We start from the raw sequence: 23,462 nt of genomic DNA, 5'->3' as shown, positions 1-23,462 counted from the left end.
TCCCAAAACAGTCAGGAGGACTTCGACCAATCCTGGACCTACGGGCCCTCAACAAGTACCTTCACAGAGAGAAGTTCAAGATGGTAACCCTGGGCTCGCTTCTCCCTCTGCTGCAAAGAAAGGACTGGCTCTACTCTCTAGACCTAAAAGACGCTTATACCCACATTGCGATAGCTCAAGCTCATCGCAAATACCTCCGGTTTCTAGTAGGCCAAAACCACTATCAATACCGAGTGCTTCCTTTTGGCCTAGCATCCGCACCACGAGTTTTCACCAAATGTCTCGTGGTGGTTGCAGCGTTTCTCAGGAAGGAAGGTGTCCACGTCTACCCCTACTTGGACGATTGGTTAATCAGGGCCCAGCAAATTGCTCTGTCCTCCCTGACCCTGACTATTCAAACTCTAATTTCTCTAGGGTTTCTTGTCAATTACGAGAAATCCTACTTAGTCCCATCTCAAACCTTATCCTTCATTGGGGCAGACTTGGACACCTTACAGGCAAAAGCCTTCCTTCCTCATCAACGACTCCAAACCCTTGTGTCCCTAGCTTGCCAGCTGCAGTCTCAACGCACAGCAACAGCTCGTCAATTTCTAATTCTGCTGGGACACATGGCGTCTTCAGTTTGTGACTCCAATGGCCCGTCTGGCCATGAGTCATGCAATGGACTCTGAAATCACAATGGATTCAAGCCACTCAGCCTCTGTCGACCATTGTCCGCATCACCGACTCACTCCGTCTGTCTCTTGCCTGGTGGAAAAATCAATCCAACCTCCTACAAGGCTTGCCCTTTCACCCACCAGATCCTCAAATAATTCTCACCACCGACGCTTCCAACGTCGGCTGGGGAGCCCATGTATACGGTCTACAAACTCAAGGATTCTGGTCTCCAGAGGAAGCCAAACACCAGATAAATTTCCTGGAGCTTCGAGCAATCCGATATGCTCTCAGAGCCTTTCGAGATTGCCTATCAAATCACATCATCTTGATTCAGACGGACAACCAGGTGGCCATGTGGTACATCAACAAACAGGGAGGCACAGGCTCCTTCCTTCTCTTGTCAGGAAGCTGTGCAGATTTGGGCAGAAGCCCTCTCCCGGTCGATGTACCTCAGGGCCACATACTTGCCGGGGGTGGACAACTTCTTGGCAGACAAACTGAGTCGTGTCTTCCAACCACACGAGTGGTCGCTCAATCCATTGGTAGCGAAATCTCTTTTCCAGCAATGGGGTCATCCTTACATAGACCTCTTTGCGTCCCCTCAGAACCACAAAGTGGACAATTACTGCTCGCTCATTCGGAGCCAGCACTCTGCCTCGAGATGCATTCTCCTTAACGTGGACAACCGGTCTGCTGTATGCATTCCCTCCACTTCCTCTTCTGTCGAGGACTCTCGTGAAGCTACGTCAGGACAAGGGAACCATGATCCTGATAGCACCACACTGGCCTCGCCAAGTATGGTTTCCCATACTTCAGGATCTCTCCATCCGCAGGTACATTCCCTTGGGAACGGACCCGCATCTGATCACTCAAAACGACGGATGCCTCCTCCATCCCAATCTCCAAGCCTTGTCCCTGCCGGCATGGATGTTGAAAGGTTAATCCTACAACCACTTAACCTTTCGGATTCAGTTTCTCGTGTCCTGATCGCTTCACGAAAGCCTTCCACAAGAAAATCTTATTCCTATAAATGGAAAAGGTACACATCATGGTGCACTTCTCAGTCCCTTGATCCCTTTTCCTGTCCAATCCCTAAATTCTTGGACTATCTTTGGCATTTATCAGAATCAGGTCTAAAGACCTCTTCCATAAGAATGCATGTCAGTGCGGTCGCCGCCTTCCATAAAGGAATCGGGGATATCCCTATATCTGTACAACCCCTCGTAACGCGTTTTCTTAAAGGCTTGCTCCATATCAAGCCACCTTTATGTCCTCCGGCCCCTTCTTGGGACCTTAATCTGGTTCTCGGTTGGCTTATGAAACCACCTTTCGAACCTCTTCACTCCTGTGACCTAAAATACTTCACATGGAAAGTATTATTCCTTTTAGCTGTCACTTCTGCTCGCAGAGTTAGTGAGTTACAGGCCCTAGTCATTTGCAGGTCACAGTAGTCTGTCAGTTCATTTCTTTTCTGGGATTTGTATTAATGTGACTTTCTGTGACTACAAGCATTTTTATAAGAAGGAGAGGGGCGCAGAAGAGGCAATATAAGTGCATTGGCCCCTGGGTGCCAGAGACTCTGAGTTGAGGCCAATTTCACCAAAGATTCTTGTCTAGACATAGCCTCTTGCCAGTGCTCCTGTTTAGACAATTTTTGTTGACATTTATATCCAGAATTGTCTTTTTTTTTTTTTTTTTAATAATAAAACATATGCAGCTTATTTTTTCTGTTTTGTGCCCACTTCTCTATTTTGTAACTAACTAGCTAATCTCATTAGTGCTCCTATTTGGAGTAGCTTCATCTCAATTTTTTTAACAAAGCAAAAATCTCTAATTAGATAGCACATATAGAGGACATATAAATACCAGGACTGGAGCATCTTCTCATTGAATTATGTGAGTTGTGATCACTGTTACTTGTTTTACAAAGAAAAAAAAAAAGAACTATATAGAACACTTGCAGAATATTCTGAAGTCCCTGATAAAACTAATTTTACCTTTTTTCTCTAGGTTTTACATGAAACATTTCCTCAGCACACATTTCTTATGAATGGGCTTATACAAGGTGTTAAGGTAAGAAGAAACTTTTTCAAGTTATAATGAACACAAGTTATACAGATTCTTTCAAGGAAAGGGAACTTCCCACTCCAAAAAAAATGTATTAATTTGGTGTCAGTATTTTATGCATTCTATTTATGCCAGTAGTGTGTGTATAACCTGTTTATAGTCAGTTTAAGGTGGTAAAATACCGTATTTGCCGGCGTATAGGACGCTGTGGCGTATAAGATGCACCCTCCTTTTGTCTACACATTTTTAAGGAAAAAATAATTTTTTAACTTGACCGGTGCAAGCCCCTTTTACCCAGCACCCACCAAGTTAGAAAATTATTTTTTTTCCATAAAATTGTGTAGACAATCAAAATTCCCTGCCTTGTGCATCATTGTCCAGTGCTGGGCAAAAGGGGCTTGCCCAGCACAGGCCAATCGGGCGGCGCACCCTCGCTCCCCGACACTAGCACGCCACTCCCCCCCCCCGATGCTATTCGTATAATCAGTAAAATTGTGCAGCTGAATAATCGCGTCGCATGGGCGATCAACCTGCGCTGGTGCTAGAGCTCTATGAGCATGATCAATTTTAATAGGCTGCTTAGAAAGCCACTTACAAAAAATAAGCAACCGGATTGTTCCTCATCGCGTCAGTTCCCCCCCCCCCCCCCCCCCCACCGGACGCTGTTAATTTTGATTACTGGCACACAGGACGCACTCCATATTTTTCCCCTATTTTGAGGGGAAAAAATTGCGTCCTATACGCCGGCAAATACGGTAATTGTCATTTCTGTTTTCAGTATAGTATTCTCAAGATTCCAATTAGTGCAATGGAGCCACACACTTGAATCATGAAACACAGCCTTTAACTTCATGTGCTGGAAGAGCTTCCTCTTGGGGCTGGGGGGATGGTTTGGTTTTTTTGTTTTTTTTTTTGTAAACCTCAGACAGGTCCACTGTAGTGGCAAAGATGAATACAGGTTATGTCTTTTATTAATATTCTCCCTTCCTCCCCACCCAAAAGCATTGTCCTTCCTAAAGTAGGACTTGTTGGGATCAGATACCTTTTCCCTCTGGTAGCCCTATATAGTAAAATCTATCCTACCATGGGAGAGTGAGCAGGGATTTTTCTTGATGCACTTCTGGTTCTCAAGAAAACCAGAGAATTGATGCTCTTAAACCTAAAGACCTGAACACATTGTTACAAAATGAAAAGGTCAAGATTGTTTCCCTAGATATTGTTTCTTTTTCTAAAACGGAGGTTCCCAAACCTGTCCTGGGGGACCCCCAAACATTTGGGTTTTCAGGATATCTGCAATGAATATGCACGAGATTTGCATGCATTGCCTCTGTTGCCAAGTGTGAGTCTTTAAGCATTGGAGAGGGAAGTCTTCCCTTCAACCCTTAGTACTTGATTTTGTGGATGCAGCAGCCTTAAGTAGCTTTGTAAAATAAGGGAAATTTGCTTATTTACCATAAATCATCTTTATTGAATAAAGATAAAATTTAAACATTTAACAATATTTAAAAGAAATGTACTTCAGAAATTTAGCAGAATGTTTTAAATAAACACACACTGAATTCTGATAGCTATGATTTTACCAAAACATGATCAGCTTGCCAGGAGCTATTTCAAGGGGAGTTCATTCGATATATGCCAACCCTGCAAAGATTGCAGAGTGTTCTCCTAAAAATTGTTAAATTTTGCTTTAATCTATGAATTATGTATTGAGACATTGCTGAATTTTTCACATTTTGCAGTAATCTGAATCGTGATCTATATGCATGAGATAAGTCGACACCTTAAAAAGCAGTTTTCTATTTCTACTCTGGCCTCCTTTCTTACAGGCCGATTCAGTAAAGTCCGCGGGAGAGCGGGCGAATGCCCGCTCTCCCGGCGCGCGCATACAGGCCACTTGCCTGTGCACGCGATTCAGTATTTAAATTAGGTCCGGTGTTAGAAACGGGCAAAAGGAGGCGCTAGGGACACTAGCGCGTCCCTAGCACCTCCTTTTTGGCCCGGAGCGGCGGCTGTCAGCGGGTTTGACAGCCGACGCTCAATTTTGCCGGCGTCTGTTCTCGAGCCCGCTGACAGCCATGGGCTCGGAAACTGGACGCCGGCAAAATTTAGCGTCAGGTTTTCAACACGACAGCCGCCGGCCGACTTCAAAATTTTTTTTTTTCTTTTTTTACATTTTTTTACCCTTCGGGACCTCTGACTTAATATCACCATGATATTAAGTCGGAGGGTGCACAGAAAAGCAGTTTTTACTGCTTTTCTGTGCACTTTCCCGGTGCCCGAAGAAATTAGCGCCTACCTTTTGGGTAGGCGCTAATTTCTGAAAGTAAAAATGTGCGGCTTGGCTTCACATTTTACTTACTGAATCGCGCGCGAATACCTAATAGGGCCATCAACATGCATTTGCATGTTGAGGGCGCTATTAGGTTCGGCGGGTTGGAAGCGCGTTTTCCGCCCCTTACTGAATAAGGGGTAAGGGAAAACGCGCGTCCCATGGCAGGTTAACAGTGCGCTCCGTCGGAGCGCACTGTACTGTACATAAGAAAATGCCATACTGGGTCAGACCAAGGGTCCATCAAGCCCAGCATCCTGTTTCCAACAGTGGCCAATCCAGGCCATAAGAACCTGGCAAGTACCCAAAAACTAAGTCTATTCCATGTAACCATTGCTAATGGCAGTGGCTATTCTCTAAGTGAACTTAATAGCAGGTAATGGACTTCTCCTCCAAGAACTTATCCAATCCTTTTTTAAACACAGCTATACTAACTGCACGGCCCATTAGTAAGGTAAGGATTGTCACAGCATGTGGTAAACCAGAAATAGAGCAAAAGGACTATCCTTAAACAAGTGAGGCTTCGTCACTGTGGATTCATTAATGCCCTGAGAGACTGTCCCTCAGATAGGGTGTTCCTTACACCTCAAAACTTTAAGGTCAATAACTTGAATTTTTTCTCCAGGGGCAAGCAGGATGACAGTCCTCCCACATGGTTGACATCCAGTGGCACCCGGTACAGAAAACTTGTGTCAAAAGCTTCAACTTTGACTGTACCTTACCAGGCATTCTCACATATGCCACCATACCACATATTCACAGGGTCCTTCAGTCTTTGTCCGCAGAGCCCTGGAGTTGCAATTTTGGTGCTGCACGCTCTTGTTTTCTGAACCTTTTTGGGGCTGTACCAGATTGTAAGATCGTTCGTCGTGGGATTTCGTAGTTTTGTACCTTGTAGTACCCTAGGTTAAGTTCTTCGGTTATTTCTCTGTTTTTGGTCGTTACTGTACTCTGATCTGCAACAGTGCGCCGTTGGTGCCAGACGGACTTTGTCTCTTCTGCCATAGAGTTTCACTTTGTGAGTCTTTATACTTCATCTGATTATGTCTTGCAGGTTCCAATAATGCCTTTGGTGTGCAAGGATTGTCTGTCATGGAACCCCATGATAAATATATCCTGTACCTGGGGGCATTGTATGATGTCCAAGGATGTCGCAAATTTGCAACCATGACCCAAAAATGATGCAAGTTCCAAATGGAGTTCATGGAAAGATATTTCGGGCCTTGGTAAACCTGATCCATCAGCATAGACATTAAAAGACATCTTAGCTGCATTGATTGAGGGAACATCATGGGCATTGGGGAGACTGTTTTCCTTGATGCCGCCAGCCCATAGGAACTCGGAGACAAGCCTTTGACACTTCCTAATTGAAGAAAGCATTAGGTTCTGACTCTTCAACACCAGCATTGAGGAGATCCCATGTTGATCATCGAGGGAAGCTGAAGAAATATTATCATCTGTCTCCCTCTGTGCCTGATGCCAGGAACTAAGATGGTCCAGGGTATGCTGGGAACTCTCTTAAGCAGTCCTGAGGCAAGGAGAGCTCCATTCTCTAAATAGGTGATGGACTCCTGACAGCTTCTACTGGTCCAGGTGTCAGCCACCAATCTACTTCTCAGTTCTGAAGAAGACATGGCTATCACTCTTGCCTGCCAGTTAACGTTGGCATCTGCTATCTTTGAGAAGGAATTGGGTAGAAAGATCCAGCAGGTCTTGAAGGAACTGCAGGACTCAGGTCCGCAGTATTGAGAGCACTGAGGCAGGCACAGTTAATCCTGAAGCCTCCACTCAATTCTTTGTGGATGCTTGGTGGCGAGGTACTAGTATTGGTGCTGGATCTAATGCCAATGCCTAGAGGGCATCAGGGTTGGTGACCGTCACCACGTTGATCTCCAACTCCTAAGGGGAGAAAGATCCTTGGGATCCAGGCCAAAATAGCCAAGTTGCAAGTCCTTGAGATCTTGGCTAGGGATCGAGCACCAAGGGAGTCCTTACTATCAATGGACCCAAGGGTGAGTCAGACTATGTACTCTTGAGGGTGTGGTTATGAGACTGCAGATGCTTTTGTAAAGGAAATCTTCCTCCTATCCTCCCTCCTGAGTACCTCTCCTTCACTGGCGGACAAAAGGTTAATGTGTGGAAAACACATGCTCTGCTTGAGCTCTGATGTTTAAGATGGCAATAAAAGTCTCTGGCGTAGGGATTTGAGCCTGCAGACATCTGGCTGTGAGCCTCAGATTTCCGCCCCAACTTGATGTATTGTGTGCAGGAGAGAATCTCTTCAGAGATGGAATGAAGGATGTGGTAGCTCAGATCAAAGATCACTGTGCCATGCTCCAGCTGCTGTCTCTGGCATTCAACAACCAGTCTCATCTTTCAGGAGGTATTCCAGGCCAGGGCAGAAGAGGCAATTTTTCCAGCTGAGAAAGTCTGTCCTCCGCCCCCTTGGTCCCATACACAGCAGACCCCCACGTGCCTGTTCGAGGCAGCAGCAGGTGCCTAAGCCCCAGACTGCAACCCAATCAATACGAGGGATAGGGTTTTGACTGGCTCACAGAGAACATAACCAGTATCATGGTACCCATGCAGGAGGACCTTCTGTTCTGAGGGAGGCTGCAATCAGTAGCCCAGTGTAACTTTGGATGTGTGGGTCTTCAGTATTATCAGAAAAGTGTACAGATTAGATCTATTGGGTATCCCACCAGATTAGCCTCTGGAGCCCAGCTAGGGTCTCTCCCCATATTAGGAACTGCTTCATGATGAGTTCTCCTCTCTCTAACTAGCCAATGCAGTTGAGTCTGTTTTACCAAGACACAGAGGATGGGGATTCTACTCCAAGTATTTCCTGATTCCAGAGAAAACAGGGGGACTCATCTTATCCTAGACCTAAAGGTCTTGAACAAGTTCATCAAAAGAGAAGTTCAAGATGGTTTCTCTAGGCACCTTAATCCCTTTTCTTCAAAAAGCGTACTGAATTTAGAAAGTTAGAAATGGAATACCTGATATTTAGGAAAAACTTGAAGTTTTGGTTTTTCTCAAACTTTTTCTTAATGCTATGGGTTTTTTTTATTGTATATTTCTGGTTGCTTATTTATGTTTTTAGAAAATTTTGCAGGTTTTAGTTTACATTTTTAGGTATTTTACGGGGTTTTTTTGTCTTGTCTTATGTGTGTAGGTCTTGACAATTGTATTTGCTTTTTATACTATATTTTGTTTATTTATACATAGCTTTAATTTTTTGAAAAGAAAGGCGATCAAGAAAATTTAATAAACTCTACTAACTAAACTCTTGATCTAAAGGATGCTTACACTTGCAGATATTTTCCCTGGTCACAGGAAAAATCTCACATTCGTGGTGGGAGATTGTTGCCTCTGGTAGCATGTTCAGTCTTTTGCGTTTGTCTGCCCCATTTGTCTTTACAAAATGCTTGGCCATGATGGTTTTGCACTTGTGCAGACTGGAATGCATGAGTATCCCTATCTGCACAATTGACTGGTCAAGAGCATATCTCAGGCAGGAAATGAGGAATCAATGTGTCTAGCCCTCCGGGTATTGGAGTTATTTGGGTTTGTTGTCAACTACTCAAGTCTCACCTGAGCCCATCTCTTCAATTGGAGTTTATTAGAGCTCTGCTAGATATGACTCTGGCAAAAGCCTTCTTTCTGCAACAAAGGGCTATCTCTTTGATGTCCACAGGGGAAGAGATACAAATGTTGGACAGCAGCTTGGCACATGTTGAGACTGTTAGGTCTGATGGTGTCAACAGTACATGTCAAATTCATGGCATGTCCTCACATGAGGAGAACCCAATGGATATTAAGGTCTCAGTGGCTGCAGGCCACGCGAAACTTACAAGACAACATCCATATCACACGATTGCTCAGGGACTCCCTGTCCTGGTGTTGAGACAATTCTAATCTGGTCAGAAGAATCCCCTTCCAAATTTCTCCAAATCAAATTATCTTCTAACTGGATTTGTTCAACCTGTGCTGGGGAGCTGACAGAGGGATCCAGGTAAAGTTCTATCAGACAAATTTTGTGGAGCTGTGGGTGATCTGATATGCTTTAAAGGCTTTCAGAGATCAGTTATCCAACAAACTTTTTTTCTTGCCCAAACAGACAACTAAGTTGTGATGTACTTCAGCAGCAAGCAGGGAGGTATTGGCTTGTATCTCCTATGTCAGGAGGCCGTCCAGCTGTGGGACTCGCTATATCTTAGGATATGGTATTCATGGCTACATGACTGGTGGCAAACAAAACGTAGACCAGTCACCTTAGGTGTGGGGATGCCTTTATTTGGTTGTGCACTGTGAACTTCACGGGATTAAACAGTATGTGCCCGACTCAGGCCGAGTTTTGCCCAAGGGAGGGTTGCATCAGGGGCTACAAAACATCAAATCATCAAATAAAATTAAAAACACACAATTATGTATATATATAATCAAACACAATGTCATATAAATTGAAGGTAAACATTAAAAAATTGACTAACATATAAACATTTTTTTGACTAAAAAATATAGTGAATTAAAAATTAAGAAGCATTAAGACAAAACAACATAGCACAGTTATAGACGTAAAATATATATATATATATATATATATATATATATATATATATGCATAAAATATGAGATCTAGATGCATGTATGCATGCATTTCAATTGTTCCCTTAGCTTTATCATTTATATAACATCAAAAAGAGTACATATATGTATATATTATGATATGCCTGGTTGAGCAATATTGCCACTTGAAATATTTGTAATTACAGTAAAAGGAAAAATACTAGATTTGTTTTTGAATAGTCAGTAAATACAATTGTATATGACTTATCAATATAAAATTAATATAAAGATATTACCTTCAAAAGTATATTGGCTGCAGCTTACAATAGCATATACGTCAACAAAAGGCTGGCATTTCCAATCGGCGTGAGAACTGAAGCAGTCGGAGCCCAGGATTGATATCCCTCATGGGCCTTGCACACAGCATGCTGGACTAAGTGAAGAGGAGGGGCCTTATGACCCTTGGGGTGTCGACTCCACGGACTCATCCTTGGACACCTCGGATGATTCCCTCTCGGAGCTCTCTCCACTGGAGGAACGGAGCCAATCGCCATACAAGGACTTGTCCTTTGCGGGGTTTGTCAGGGCCATGGCTGAAGCCATTCCCTTTCAGCTGCTTGTAGAGGAGGATGCCCAACATAAGATGCTGGAAGTGTTCCAGTTTGACACTCCTAAGGATATCGTGGCAGTCCCTATCCACGATATTTTTAAGAACCACCTCCTCCACGTGTGGGAGCACTCCATTTCCATCTCCCCCCGTTAACAGAAAGGCCGATGTCACCTACTTGATGCAACAGGCCGTGGGGCTCAGTGTCATCTCCCCCACCAGTCAGTGGTCGTGGAGTTTGTCCTAAAAAAAGTCCCGGCGCTCACACGCTCATGCCTCCGCACCGCCAGGCTGCAAGCACAGGGAGTTTTATGCCCTGGGCAGAAAAGTCTTCCAGGGCGATGTGCCGATGGCCCACATGGCTGCCTACCAGCTTTATATGACCCAATATGATCGCAGTCTCTGGAAGCGGGTCAAGGACTTCACGGAAGGCTGCCGTAACGTCAGCAAGAGACCCTCTCAGCCATTGCCCTGCTGGGTCTCGAAATGGGAAAGCGTGAGGTACGATCCACCTACGGTATCTTTGAGACAGCAGGCCGTGTAGTGGCAGTAGGCATTGGTGCCAGGAGAATGGCGTGGCTTTGGGCCTCTGATCTCCGACTGAGGTGCAGGATAGGCTGGCCGACCTACCCTGCACAGATGAAAACTTCTTTGGGGATAAGGTCCGGGATGCGGTAGAGCAATTGAAGGACCATCATGATACCTTTCAACAGCTGTTCGCTAGTACCTCCGAAGGCCTGTCCTCGACCAGGAAATCCTCCAGGCCAGGTTCTCGAAAGCTCTTTTTCCGGCAGAGGAAATATTATCCTCTAGCCTCCCGGGCTCATACACCACGCGCCGGCTCCAAGGGCTTTCCTTGCCAGCAGCGAGCTCCCAGACCTCAGCCGGCCCCCCAGGAAGTCATGGCCACGGGCTTTTGACTAGCGGTGAGGGAGCGTAAATCAGTCTACCGTACCCCTGGTGCTGGATGCCCTGGTGGGAGGTGGGCTCCTTGGCTTCACCCATTGTTGGGAAGAGATTATGTTGAACCGCTGGATCCTTACCACTATTTGCCAGGGGTACCATCTAAACTTTAGCCGACTCCTGGAGACCTCTCTCCCATGTCCATCATGGGGTTCGTCCACCCATCGGGTCGTACTTCAGACAGAACTTGACGCCCTTCTTGTGGCGGGCGCGGTGGAACCGGTTCCTCACCATCAACAGAGCCGAGGGTTCCATTCGAGGTACTTCCTATTCTGAAAAAGAATGGTGGCTTGTGCCCCATCCTCGACCTCAGGCGTTGGAACAAGTTTCTCGTAAGAGAAAAGTTCAAGATATCTACAGCCCAATGGGTTTTATTCTTCAATTTGTACCAGTCTCATTCTGCCCCACTTCATCAGGAAATGGAGATAAAATAGGAGATTCAAACAGGATAAAAGTTCTATGTGAAATAAAATGCACTGTAGAATCTTTATGGATAGAAATTTGTTGTGAGAAGGGGAATAGAATAACAATGGGGGTGTACTTGTACTACTGTCTACCTGGCCAGAATTAGCAGACAGATAACTAAATTAGGGAAGCTAAAAAAATTAGCAACACAGTAATAATGGGTGATTTCAATTACCCCAGTTTTGACTGGGTATATATCACATTAGTATATATTAAGAAGATAAAGTTTCTAGATGAAACAAATGAATGCTTCATGCAGTAGCTTATATAAAAACAAAAAGGGGGAGGGGGCTATTTTAAACCTAATCCTTAATGGAAAACATGATTTGGTGCAAAAGCTAATGGTGTTGGGGCCACTTGGCAATATTGATCATAATATGATCAAATTTGGTTTGATAACTAGAGGGGGGATACTAAAGAAATCCACTGTAATAGTATTTAACTTTCAAAAGGGAGACTATAATAAAATGAAAAAAATGGCTAGGAAAAAATTGAAAGGAGCAGATGCAAAGCATGTATGTTTAAAAATATTATATTTAAATCCCAGACCTGATGTATTCCATGCATTAAAATAGCTGGAAGGAAGGCCAAAAAACTGCTGGCCTGGCTAAAAGGTGAGGTGTGAGAGGTTATTCTATCCAAAAGAACATTTTTCAAAAAATGGAAGAGTGATCAAAATGAAGAAAACAGGAAACACTAGTAAGTTAAATGCAAAGCATTGGAAAAGAAGTCAAAGACAGAATTTGAAAATAAGCTTGCTGTGGAAGCCAAAACTCATAACTTTTTCAGGCATTTGAAGCAAAAAGCCTATGAGGGAGTCAGGTGAACCATTAGATGGTCAAAGGGTGAAAGGGGCACTAAGGAAGGACAAGGCTATAGCAGAAAGATTAAATTGATCTACTCAGTATCAATACAAAGTACTCCCCTTCGGACTTTCCTGTGCCTGGAGTGTCTTCATGAAGTGCTTAGCGGTGGCTGTGGCCCATCTCCGTCAAAATGGAATACAAATTTTCCCTATCTGGATGACTGGCTCATAGTTTCTCCAAACCAAGAGACCATACAGACAGACCTTCGGATCACGATATAATGTCTGGAAGTTTTGGGTTTCCTGATAAATTACAAGAAATCTATACTCGAACCAACGCAGATTCTGCAGTTTATAGGAGCGAAGATGGATTCCACTCAGTCAAGACCTTTTCTTCCAAAAGACTGAGCAAAGTATCTGTCTCCTTGCTTTACATCTGAAATGTCAGACCTCAACTACAGTATGCAGACTTTTTTAGAAATTTTGGGTCGCATGGCAGCAGCCATTCATATAGTTTCCCGCTCTCTGCTCCACGTGCGACGATCGCAGTGGGGTCTGAAATCTCAGTTAATCGCAGAGCCAACAATCGCTTTGCATCAAATTTTTCCTCATGGCCTCCATGAAACAAGACATAGTTTGGTGGCTAAAAACTGGGATCTGAAACAAGGGAGCACCTCTGAGACTACTTTTCTCATCAATTAGTCCTCACCACCGATGCGTCGATCCAGGGTTGGGGAACTCACCTGCTTCATTACAAAATGCAAGGCCCAGGGGTCAACACAAGAAACATGTTAGATAAACTTGCTGGAGCTCAGAGCCATCTGCAACACCCTGATAGCTTTCAACCACTTGCTAAAGGGGAAAACTATTATGATACACATGGACAGTCAAGTAGCCATGTTTTACATAAACAAGCAAGGAGGATTGTGTTCCTTAATCCTATGCAGGGAGGCAGTTCTAATATGGGCGTGGACAGTCTGTCGCTCAATCACCCTCCAAGCAATTTACTTAGTATTTCATCTGCAAAAGTGGTCTCTAGACCAAGAAATAGCCAACAATATCTTCTACCATTGGGGCACACCATGGATAGATCTTTGTGATGGAATACAACAAAAAACTATGCCTGTTTTATTCTATTTTACCTAGTCCCAGTAGAGTCACAGGATGCATTCCTTCTTTCATGGTCTGTAGATCTGCTGTATGCTTTTTCTCCAATTTCTCTTATTACGCGAATAGTACAGAAATGCATTCGGATGGGGCAGAGATGATTCTCATAGCTCCAGTATGGCCGAGACAGTCATGGTATGCCTATGTCATGCATTGTCAGTCCACCTCTGAGACCTCTGGAGAATTACCCAAATCTCCTAACTCAAGAAAGAGGAACATTCCTTCATTCGCTTCATGCCTCATGTCACCTCACGGCATGGATGTTGAGCACAAAATCTTAGCACCATTGCTATTGCCTCTACAGATACATGACGTCATCCTCTCCACAAGAAAACCTTTGTCTTTTCGCAATTATTCCTTCAAATGGAAACATTATTCCAACTGGTTTATATCTATCTCTATTGACCTTTCACTTGTTCACAGGAACAATTACTCAACTACTTGCCCCATTTCATAAAAATGGTATTCAAGACCTCATCAGTAAGAGTTCATTTAAAAGCTATTGCAGCATATTGCCAGAGAAAAAGACAATCCATCTTGCTGCACCCTCTCAACTCATGCTTTGAGTGGGCCTGCTTCATTTACATCCTCTAATACTAAAACCTTCAGTTCCTTGGGATATTAATATTGTTCTGAAAGCTCTCATGACAAGCCCATTTCAGTCACTAGGAACAGCACCATTGAAATACCTAACATGGAAAGTTTTATTCCTGGTGGCTGTTACATCCACAAGACAAATAGGCTGAGAATGAAGGCCTGAAGTTCACTTATCTGCAATACTTCCATGACAAAGTGGTACTTTGACCGCATCAAAAATCTCTACCAAATGTGGCATCAGTTTTTCATCTAAATGAAGCTACCACAGTCCCAACTTTTTCCCAGACTGCACCAGAACGTAATGGAGACAGCATTACCCACTTTGGATTGCAAGGAAGCCTTAACTGCTTATAAGAAAAGGATGCAAGAACACAGTTAAGCCCAAGAACTATTTGTCTCCTACAACCCTAACTAACTGGGAGTAGCAGTAACAAAATAACTGTCCAACTGGATCACAAGCTGTATTCAGTACTGTTATACCTCAATCTCTCTGCCTTTGTCTAGCACAGTCAAGATGCATGAAGTATAATCTACTTCCTCTTCAAAAGCACACTTAAAAAATGTACCAATTGCTGACATCTGCAAGGCTGCAACGTGGTCACCTTTACACACGTTCATGGCCTACTGACTGGATCAGCTTTCAGCTTCTGACAGTCTGTGGTTCAGGCAGTTTTGAGTTCCATTGGAGACAAGTAGAGACTGCCACTCAGGTGGATGAGTGGCGAAAAAAAGAAAAAGCTTTTCACAGCAGCCTTTAGTTTCGGACTCCCCAAGATAGCATGGCTAATTCAGCTGCTTATCGATGGAAAAGAGAACAATTTGCTTACTGTAAACGGTGTTTTCCATAGATAGGAGGAATTAGCATGCATACTCTCCCTCCTGCCTGGTCAACCTCTACCTTTCATCGGGCACTGTCCACAGTCTTTATTATAAACTGAAGAGAGTTTACTCCAGTCAATTGCACGGGAACTGCCACACATGAGCAGAGCATCAAAGCTCTGTTACTTAGAGAAGGCTTCGCATTGTGCGCCTTCTGATGATGTCACCCAAGACAGCTTGACTAATTCATTATATCTACGGAAAATATAATTTACGGTAAGCAAACTTATTTCCAAGCTATATTTAGTCACTCTATGTTGGCCTATGGCATTCATTATGTTTTCATGTTTAAAAGTTCAATTTTAATTCAGTAAAACATGTAAAAGTTTTTGTGTTTTTTATTTAAAGTGATTTCCATGAATATTCCAACACTTTTCAAAATATTACTCTTTTCTTTCTAGGGCTTTTTATCATTTATGAGTGCTCCATTGATAGGTGCCCTGTCTGATGTATGGGGTAGAAAATCTTTTCTTCTGGTTACGGTTTTTTTCACTTGCTTCCCAATTCCACTAATGAAGATAAGTCCATGGTAAGTGATGAAGATTATAGGGTTCTTGACTTTGTGTGTGTGAGATAATATTATTAGAGTATAGAGGTGCTATTTAACATATGCATACATGAACTGAGAAAGGGAACAATGAGTGAGCTAATCAGATTTGCAGTGTAATTTGAACCCTGGTTTCCCTGGTTCAGAGCTTGCTACCGAACTCTATGCCAGGGGTTCTCAACCTTTTTCCCATTGTGACACACCTGACAGACCACGCTCACAGGTGTGACACACTGCTCATTACAATTCACTGCGGAAATAAAAAAAAATAAAGGTCCAGTATTATTTTTATTGTTAAAGACACAAGGAAAAGATACATATTCTGTCTTAATAGTAAACATCCCACACCGAAACAGCACCAATTTCCAGCACTTAACAGTAACCACCTTACCTAAGAAAAGGCAACACTGAAAATATTACACCAGGTCTTAAGACACCAATACATCTCCTATTAGGAAAACGGACCAAGTCAGGCTGCTATAGAGCCCTATTCAGAAACTACATGCCAGCAGAAAACCTCACCTGAATCTCATGTGCTGACCCTCACCTAACAAAGAATAAAGAGACCAAAACGCATAACTAGAAGCATGCAGACAAAAACTGAATTGGAAACCGCAACAAGCCAGAGTCTCTATGCAGTGTAACAAAGGAAAAAAAGAAACATCACCCATCCTTATAAAACAAATCAAGAAATATAAAATCAGTAGCAGAAAAACCATACTAACAAAAAGAACAGATTATTTCAAAACAGCTGGTGCATGGAATATCCAATAATTAAAAACTCATATAAAAAACTTCTAGATACCAATAAATTTTTCAAAACAGCAGACACAAAGACCCAGTAATGAAAAATGATACAAATATTTTTTTGCTCTGCATACCTGGGAACGTTTGATATCCAGGTGCTCTGAGTTGTTTTGAATTAGCAGTAGGGAGGGATGGTTTATTTGCAACTTTCTCCTCTCTCTTACATTGGCTCTCAATTACTCACATATACACATGCGTTTTCTCTCTCACTTATATAGACTCTTAATTACATATTTACACACATGCTGTCTATCTTTTCATGCTTACACTCACAGGCTTTCAATCACACACATAATTGCTGTCTCTTTGTCTCACACACAGACTCTCATTCACATGCTTACAAACATGCTCTCTCTTTCATTTACATCATGAGTAAAGTTTATCTCATAAAAATGTGCTAATGTGAGTAAAAGGGTGCACTAAGCTTTGCATATCTTATATCAATTTCTAAAGCAACTAAGACAAGTCACCAACTCTTTTACAATGGAACTTGAAATGTTCTTTAAAACCTTCTCTCCACCCCACACCAAGTTAGTGGAAACATTTCTTTCAGCTAATTAAGCTGGTCCTAAAACAGCCCATCTGCTCCAAAGGCATCATTGGAAATCTGAAAGATGTTGCAGTAAGCTGCATTTGCAAAGTTGAATCATATGGCCTGTGTCTTAAATGACATGCCCAGAGCCTGATGGGCTTTGAAACTGAAAAGAAGCATAGGAAGAGAAGCTCCCTTGGCTTTTCAAATAATGTGCATTTCATTCTTCATACCTGAAATTATTTTGAATTTGCTGTTCTGTATAAATAACTAGAATACACAATAATCACTACAGCATAGAGCAGCGGTTCTCAACCGGTGTGTCGCGACACAGCAGTGTGTTGCCAAGAACACGCAGGTATGTCACCACACTCCCCAGTCCCCCGCTGACCCAGCTGCTCCCCTTACCCAAGTGAAATAGGTCCTCCGCCCAGACATAAAATGCTAATAGCCCGGGCGGAACGCAGCAGGACAGCTGGAGTCAGCGGCACCAGCATGGTCTCTTCTTCTTGCCCCCCCCCCCGTGGCCTGCCCGCTCTCTCGCATGCTCCCTCACCTAAACCAGCTCTCAGTCACACACAGACACACAAGAAAAAATATGAGCTAAAATTAGTGCACATCCATGTAAATTCCATTAAAATTAAGGGATGGCTAAGGTGGAGGAAGTACTATCCCAGTTAGATGTTGATTAGATGGTTTGAGTGGTGTCACTTATTTTATCCAGTGTATTTGCTTTGGTGGATTATAGGATATTGTTGACATGTTGTAGGTAAGTGGAAATAAAAGGGCATGTTTTATAAGAACATAAGAAATTGCCATGCTAGGTCAGACCAAGGGTCCATGAAGCCCAGCATCCTGTTTCCAACAGAGGCCAAACCAGGCCACAAGAACCTGGCAATTACCCAAACACTAAGATCCCATGCTACTAATGCAATTAATAGCAATGGCTATTCCCTAAGTAAATTTGATTAATAGCCGTTAATGGACTTCTCCTCCAAGAACTTATCCAAACCTTTTTTGAACCCAGCTATACTAACTGCACTAACCACATCCTCTGGCAACAAATTCCAGAGCTTATAATGTATTATCCTTTATTTACAAGGGCATTGGCAGATGGTTAATTTCCAGGGGGTCATACTCTTTCTTAAAAGAAGTGAAGTATGGGGTTTCCCAGGGATTGTTCTTGTCCCCATTTCTCTTCAATTTGTATTTACAGCTGTGTTCATAAGTTTACATAATGCTGGCAGAATCTGAGAGATTTGTAGTAGCATTTTAAAAAAACATAAATGATCAGATAAAACATGTCTGTTTTTAATATGCTTCAAGTTAAACTATTATGCATCACAGAATAGCAAAATAATTAAACCATAACAGTAAGGGAAATAATAAAATGGTCCTGTTCAAAAGTTTACATACCCTTGAATATTTTGGCTGATAATATACACTCAAGCTGACATTCATAAGTTGAGTTGCTAGTGAAGAATAGGTATCCACACCTGAAACGTGTTTGACTATTTATTCACAGACACTAATTACAATGAGTTTCTTAGCTCTTGAGAAACCCTTGTGCATCTCATCCAGGGCTGCACAAACTTTGGTTAATGAAGCTTGGGGAAAGCAAAAGAACTGTCAAAGGATCTGTGAGCAGCAAAAGTAGTTCAACTTTATATATCAGGGAAAGGACATAAGATATTCAAAGATTTGAAAATGCTAATCAGTATTGTTCAAACTCTGATCAAGAAGTGGAAAATTATGGGTTTGGTTAATACCAAGGTAGACCAAGAGAGATTTCAGACAGAACAACCAGGAAAATTTGTTAGGATGCAAAGAAAAACCCACAAGAAACTTCTACTGAAATACAGGCTTCTCTGAAACAAAGTGGGGAGGGTGTTTCAGCATGTACGATAAGGAGATACTTAAACAAAAATGGGCTGCATGGTAGAGTTGCCAGAAAACAGTCTGTTTACAATACACCAAACAGCATTTAGGGAAGCCTCAAAACTGCTGGAACAAAATAATTTGGAGTGATGAGACTAAAACTGAACTTTATGGTTACAACCATAAACGCTATGATAAGCACACCATCCCTACTGTAAAGCATGGAGGTGGATCTCTGCTGGGTTTTGTTTTTTTTTGGGCGGGGGGGGGGGGGGGGGATGAGCTATAGAGACACAAGGAATCTAGTCAAAATTGATGGCAGGATGAATGCAGCATCTTATTGGAAAATACTGGAAGATAATTTGCATTCATCAGCCAGGAATCTGCAGATGGGCCCAGTTTGGACTTTCCAACATGACAATAATCCAAAACATAAGGCCAAGTCAACCTTCAGAGGCTGCAGCAAAAGAAAGTGAAGGTTCTGGAGTGGCCATCACAATTTCCTCACCTCAACATCACTGAGTCACTTTGGGGAGATCTCAAACATGCAGTTCATGCTAGACAACCAAAGAATTTACAGGATCTGGAGGCTTTTTGCCAAGAGGAATGGGCAGCTTTACCACATGAGAAAATAAAGGGCCTCATTCACAACTTTCAGAAAAGACTGCAAACCGACACTGATGCAAAAGGGGGCAATACACGATATTAAGGACTAAGGGTATGTAAACTTTTGAACAGGACTATTTTATTATTTCCATTATTGCTTTGGTTTGTTTAATAATTGTGGTGTTCTGTAATGCATAATAGTCTTAATTTGGACCACCCAAAACATGACGTGTTCTGTCTGATCACTCATGTTTTCTTAAAATGCTACACATCTTACAAATTTTGCCTGGGGTATGTCAACTTATAAGCACAACTGTAGCTCCTTTAGAGGAGCTAATTCATACTTTTGGCTTCATTTCATTTATATATGCAGTTGACATTCAGGTAGTGGCCCCATTGTGATATGTTAAAGATGAAATGATTAGGCACCTGAATGATTGTTTACAGGTATTTGAGGACTGGTTGGCAGAAAGTAAGTTAGAGCTGAACCCAAATAAAACTCAGAGCTTGCAGGTTGGGGCTACTGTTGATAAATATAGACTAAATATTGGAGGAGATTTACTCCCTCAAAAAAGAATCTGAGTATCACCGACTGATACCAATACTCCATCAGAACCTCTGTGCGGTGGTTCTAGCCATCAGAATTCACTTTAGGATGTGCACCAGGAGTGGAGGTTGCTGTGGAGTAAGTGAGAACCTTAAGTCATACTAGTAGGTATTTGGACTATGGGAAAACAGGTGCAGCAGGTAGCACATAATGCTAACTTTAAATTCCAGAAATGGTTTTAGCTGCCTCACCCATTTCAGTCTAAAGTTTTAAGATCAGTAGTATTTGAATTAATTTTATCATTGATTGATTATTGCAGTACCTTTTATTTGGGTCTACCTGGGAGGGTTTTAAGGAAGTTGCAAGTAATACAAAATATGGCTGCAAGAACTTTGTTTGGGAGATCTAGGAGCTGGGCTGTAACTCCTCTATTGAGGAGTTTATATTGGCTAACGGTTACATTGCACTGCATGTTTCTGGCTTTGTTTAACATTTTGAGGAGTTTACCCCTAGTAGTTATTTACTTAGTTAAGTTAAAGATGTTCTAATCACCCTTTAAGATCTAGTCAGCAATTTTTTACAGCTCTCTTCCCCCCCCCCCCCCCCCCTTCCCGGTGAGAGCTGTCCATCATACTAGAGTACAGAATTGGATATTTTCTGCAGTTGTCCCGGTGTTATGGAATGAATTGCTGATTTGCACTTGAAGATGAGAAGGAATTAATGAAGCTTGGTAGGAAACTTAAAAACCTGGTGGTTGATTTCTGGACAGTAGGAGCATAGAGGAAGACATTTTATATGTCCTTGCTGATTGGAAACTAGTTTAATGATAATTGGATGCCCTAGTCATGGTGTTGATTTATGTTGTTGAATTATGTTCCATATTTGCTTTATGTATTATAGTTTGATTTAAATTTGTACATCGCTTTGGGTGATTTATTGAAATCCGTAAAACTATTAATATTTTAAATAAATTTAGCTATTACTCCTCAATGCAGGGAGATGTGCTCAAACTCTATATTTAACTCGGGGGTTTTTTTTTTTGGTTTTTTTTTAATGATGGAAATGTAACTGCTGTATCAGACGTGGAATAAAAGTTTCTCCATCGATAAGCAGGACTGAATTAGCATGACTTGGGGATATCATCTTGTGGCACTGAACGGAACTCTCTCGTAGTTAGTGAGCTTTTCCTCTACTGACCATGTGTGGAAGTTCTTGCACTGGCATTATCTCATGAACTCCCTCAGTTTTTTTCTTCCAAGCAGCAGCATGGATGTGTATCTTTCTTTTTTTTCTGTGAAATTGTTTTTTCTTAAGTTACTGTTCTGCTTTATCAGTACCAAAACTGCACTTTACAGTGCTACACAAAAACCCCCAAAAAACTTTTCTTCAGTGAGTGGTTTCAAGGACTGCATTTGTGGTTGGAGAATGTCTATTACCGATGTTGATACCTAGGATCAAACCATGACGAGACCAACTGTTAACATTGTGGGCAGGTGTCCCCAAAAAAGAGGCAACACTCTGAGAAGCTGCTGAAACAGCCGGCATCAAAGAAGCACAGAGTCCCAGGTACATCAGCACAGTTGGCGCACCAGTGCCATTGACACATACCACCTTGACGCTTTCGAAGCATTGAGCCCCAGAACATCGACCCTTGACACCTTTGATTAAAACAGTTCTGTCATTGATGCATTGTATTGCAGAGCTTCCCACATAGCTGTATACTGGCCTATCGAGATTATTTATAGAGGCAAAAGGGGATGCATTATCTTTACCTCCACCAAATACCAGGGCATTTACACCAACAAAATTAATGGAACAAGGGCTATATCTGGAGACCCCAGATCTCATTTGCTTTCTGGTACTCCTCATATCTAATTGCCCTCCAGTCCAAATTTAGAGATCCTGGAAAGGTGTTCAGGATTCCATTCTAGTATCAGAATGGGATGTTCCCTGCCACTATGACATAGAGCACTTCAGTTTCTCACCCAAGTAGCAGAGTTGGTGAAGGATTTCTTTGCCTCTTTGGTGGCTAAGGATAAAGAGGGTACCTTCCTACTTTTCCTTTCCAAAATATCAGTTTTATTCCCATGAAAAGGAATCCCAGTATCATGATTTCATACAGATACTCCATCAGAATGTCTGAATGGGGGCTCTAACCCTCAGAATTCACTTTGGAGTCCAGCCATTCAGAGGATGTGCACCAGGAGTATATCTCTCTGCAATGAAGGAAACCCCCCCCCCAGGTCACCCTGGATTAATGTTCTCTTACCACCAGACTCTGATGAGGGATCAATGGGGCTCCTTTCTGACCTCGCACCTTCCAGAGCCTTCAGAACACTTGCGTCTACCAGAAGACCTTTCCTACTTTCTGGACAGGTTGGGGAAAGTGCTCTGAGTTAACATGCTTAAGGACAATTTTGGTCTTTCAAATTCTGGACTAATCAACAATCAGCAGCTATCCCAATCCATGATATCCTGCAAGAATTACAAATAAAAAATGTGGTAAAAATCCTATTTCCTGTGCCCCAGTCGCAAGGAAACTAGACCTAAAATATAGAGTTAAAAAAATCCCCAGGTTTGGAATGGTGCAATTACCCCATCAAAAAGTTGTGGTAAAATTGATTCTTAAAAGAGCAAAGAACACAATAATATACTAAAATACCCTGCCAGGGAAAGATCTTAAGTTTATTGGACAATTTTGGTAAAAAGATGTTTGAAAGCTCCATGCTTAATGCAGTCTCTGCAAACCAATTCTACATAGCAGAATGGCATAATTTCAACCATTATTAGATGCATTAGCGTGTATGTCATCTTATCTGGTTTATCTGAGGCATTTGATACCACAGCACACTCCCTGATAGTATCCATCCGAGCATGCCATATTGGCTTGGTTGAGAGCTAGTATCTTATATGCTGATTTTCATAAGTTGGTGGACAATCCCCTGCCTGGGTGCTTGCCCTTTCAGAGAAGAACTGACAGTTGCTCAAAGAAAAGGAACATTCCTCTTGTTTCTAGATGATTGATCATCTGGCTTCCTCCTTCATCCAGATCCCCTGGGCCATTGAGTTGGCCACAGAGGCTGGCAATGGTTGTCACTGTGATTCACAAGGGAGACTTCAATTATACACATACTTCTAGATTCTCTGGAACTAGCTACCAAGACAGACTCAGCCTGACTGACTCCTTCTGGCAAGACAAGTCTCTTGGAATCAAGTTCCCCAGCCAGTAGATTTATCAGTTCTTATTTTCAGCATCTTCCATAAACTGTGTCCATTGTGGATCACACAAACATTCATAATCATGAAACATATAACACACATTAACATATACATAGATGGAGACAACAAAAGGCTCATTAATAATATCTCTTATAGGTTCCCATGCTGCATTCATCCTGTCTCCTAAAAATGCTAGGCAGGCATCCTGTGCTGTGGCTGAG

General features: G+C 42.4%; 1 protein-coding gene across 2 annotated transcripts in view; it reads left to right on the top strand.

Moving 5' to 3' along the window:
* LOC115100041 (hippocampus abundant transcript-like protein 1) overlaps positions 1-23,462 on the top strand; it is a 166,986-nt gene that overhangs the window by 25,319 nt on the left and 118,205 nt on the right. For both annotated transcript variants that reach the window (XM_029618204.1, XM_029618213.1), the window contains exons 3-4: positions 2,668-2,730; positions 15,507-15,634. In XM_029618204.1, the coding sequence (XP_029474064.1) occupies positions 2,668-2,730; positions 15,507-15,634 (191 nt within the window). The remainder of the gene's footprint in view (positions 1-2,667; positions 2,731-15,506; positions 15,635-23,462) is intronic.

The sequence above is a fragment of the Rhinatrema bivittatum genome, chromosome 1 (assembly GCF_901001135.1).
Source record: "Rhinatrema bivittatum chromosome 1, aRhiBiv1.1, whole genome shotgun sequence".
Lineage (NCBI taxonomy): Eukaryota > Metazoa > Chordata > Amphibia > Gymnophiona > Rhinatrematidae > Rhinatrema > Rhinatrema bivittatum.
This window is presented reverse-complemented; position numbering and strand designations above follow the sequence as displayed.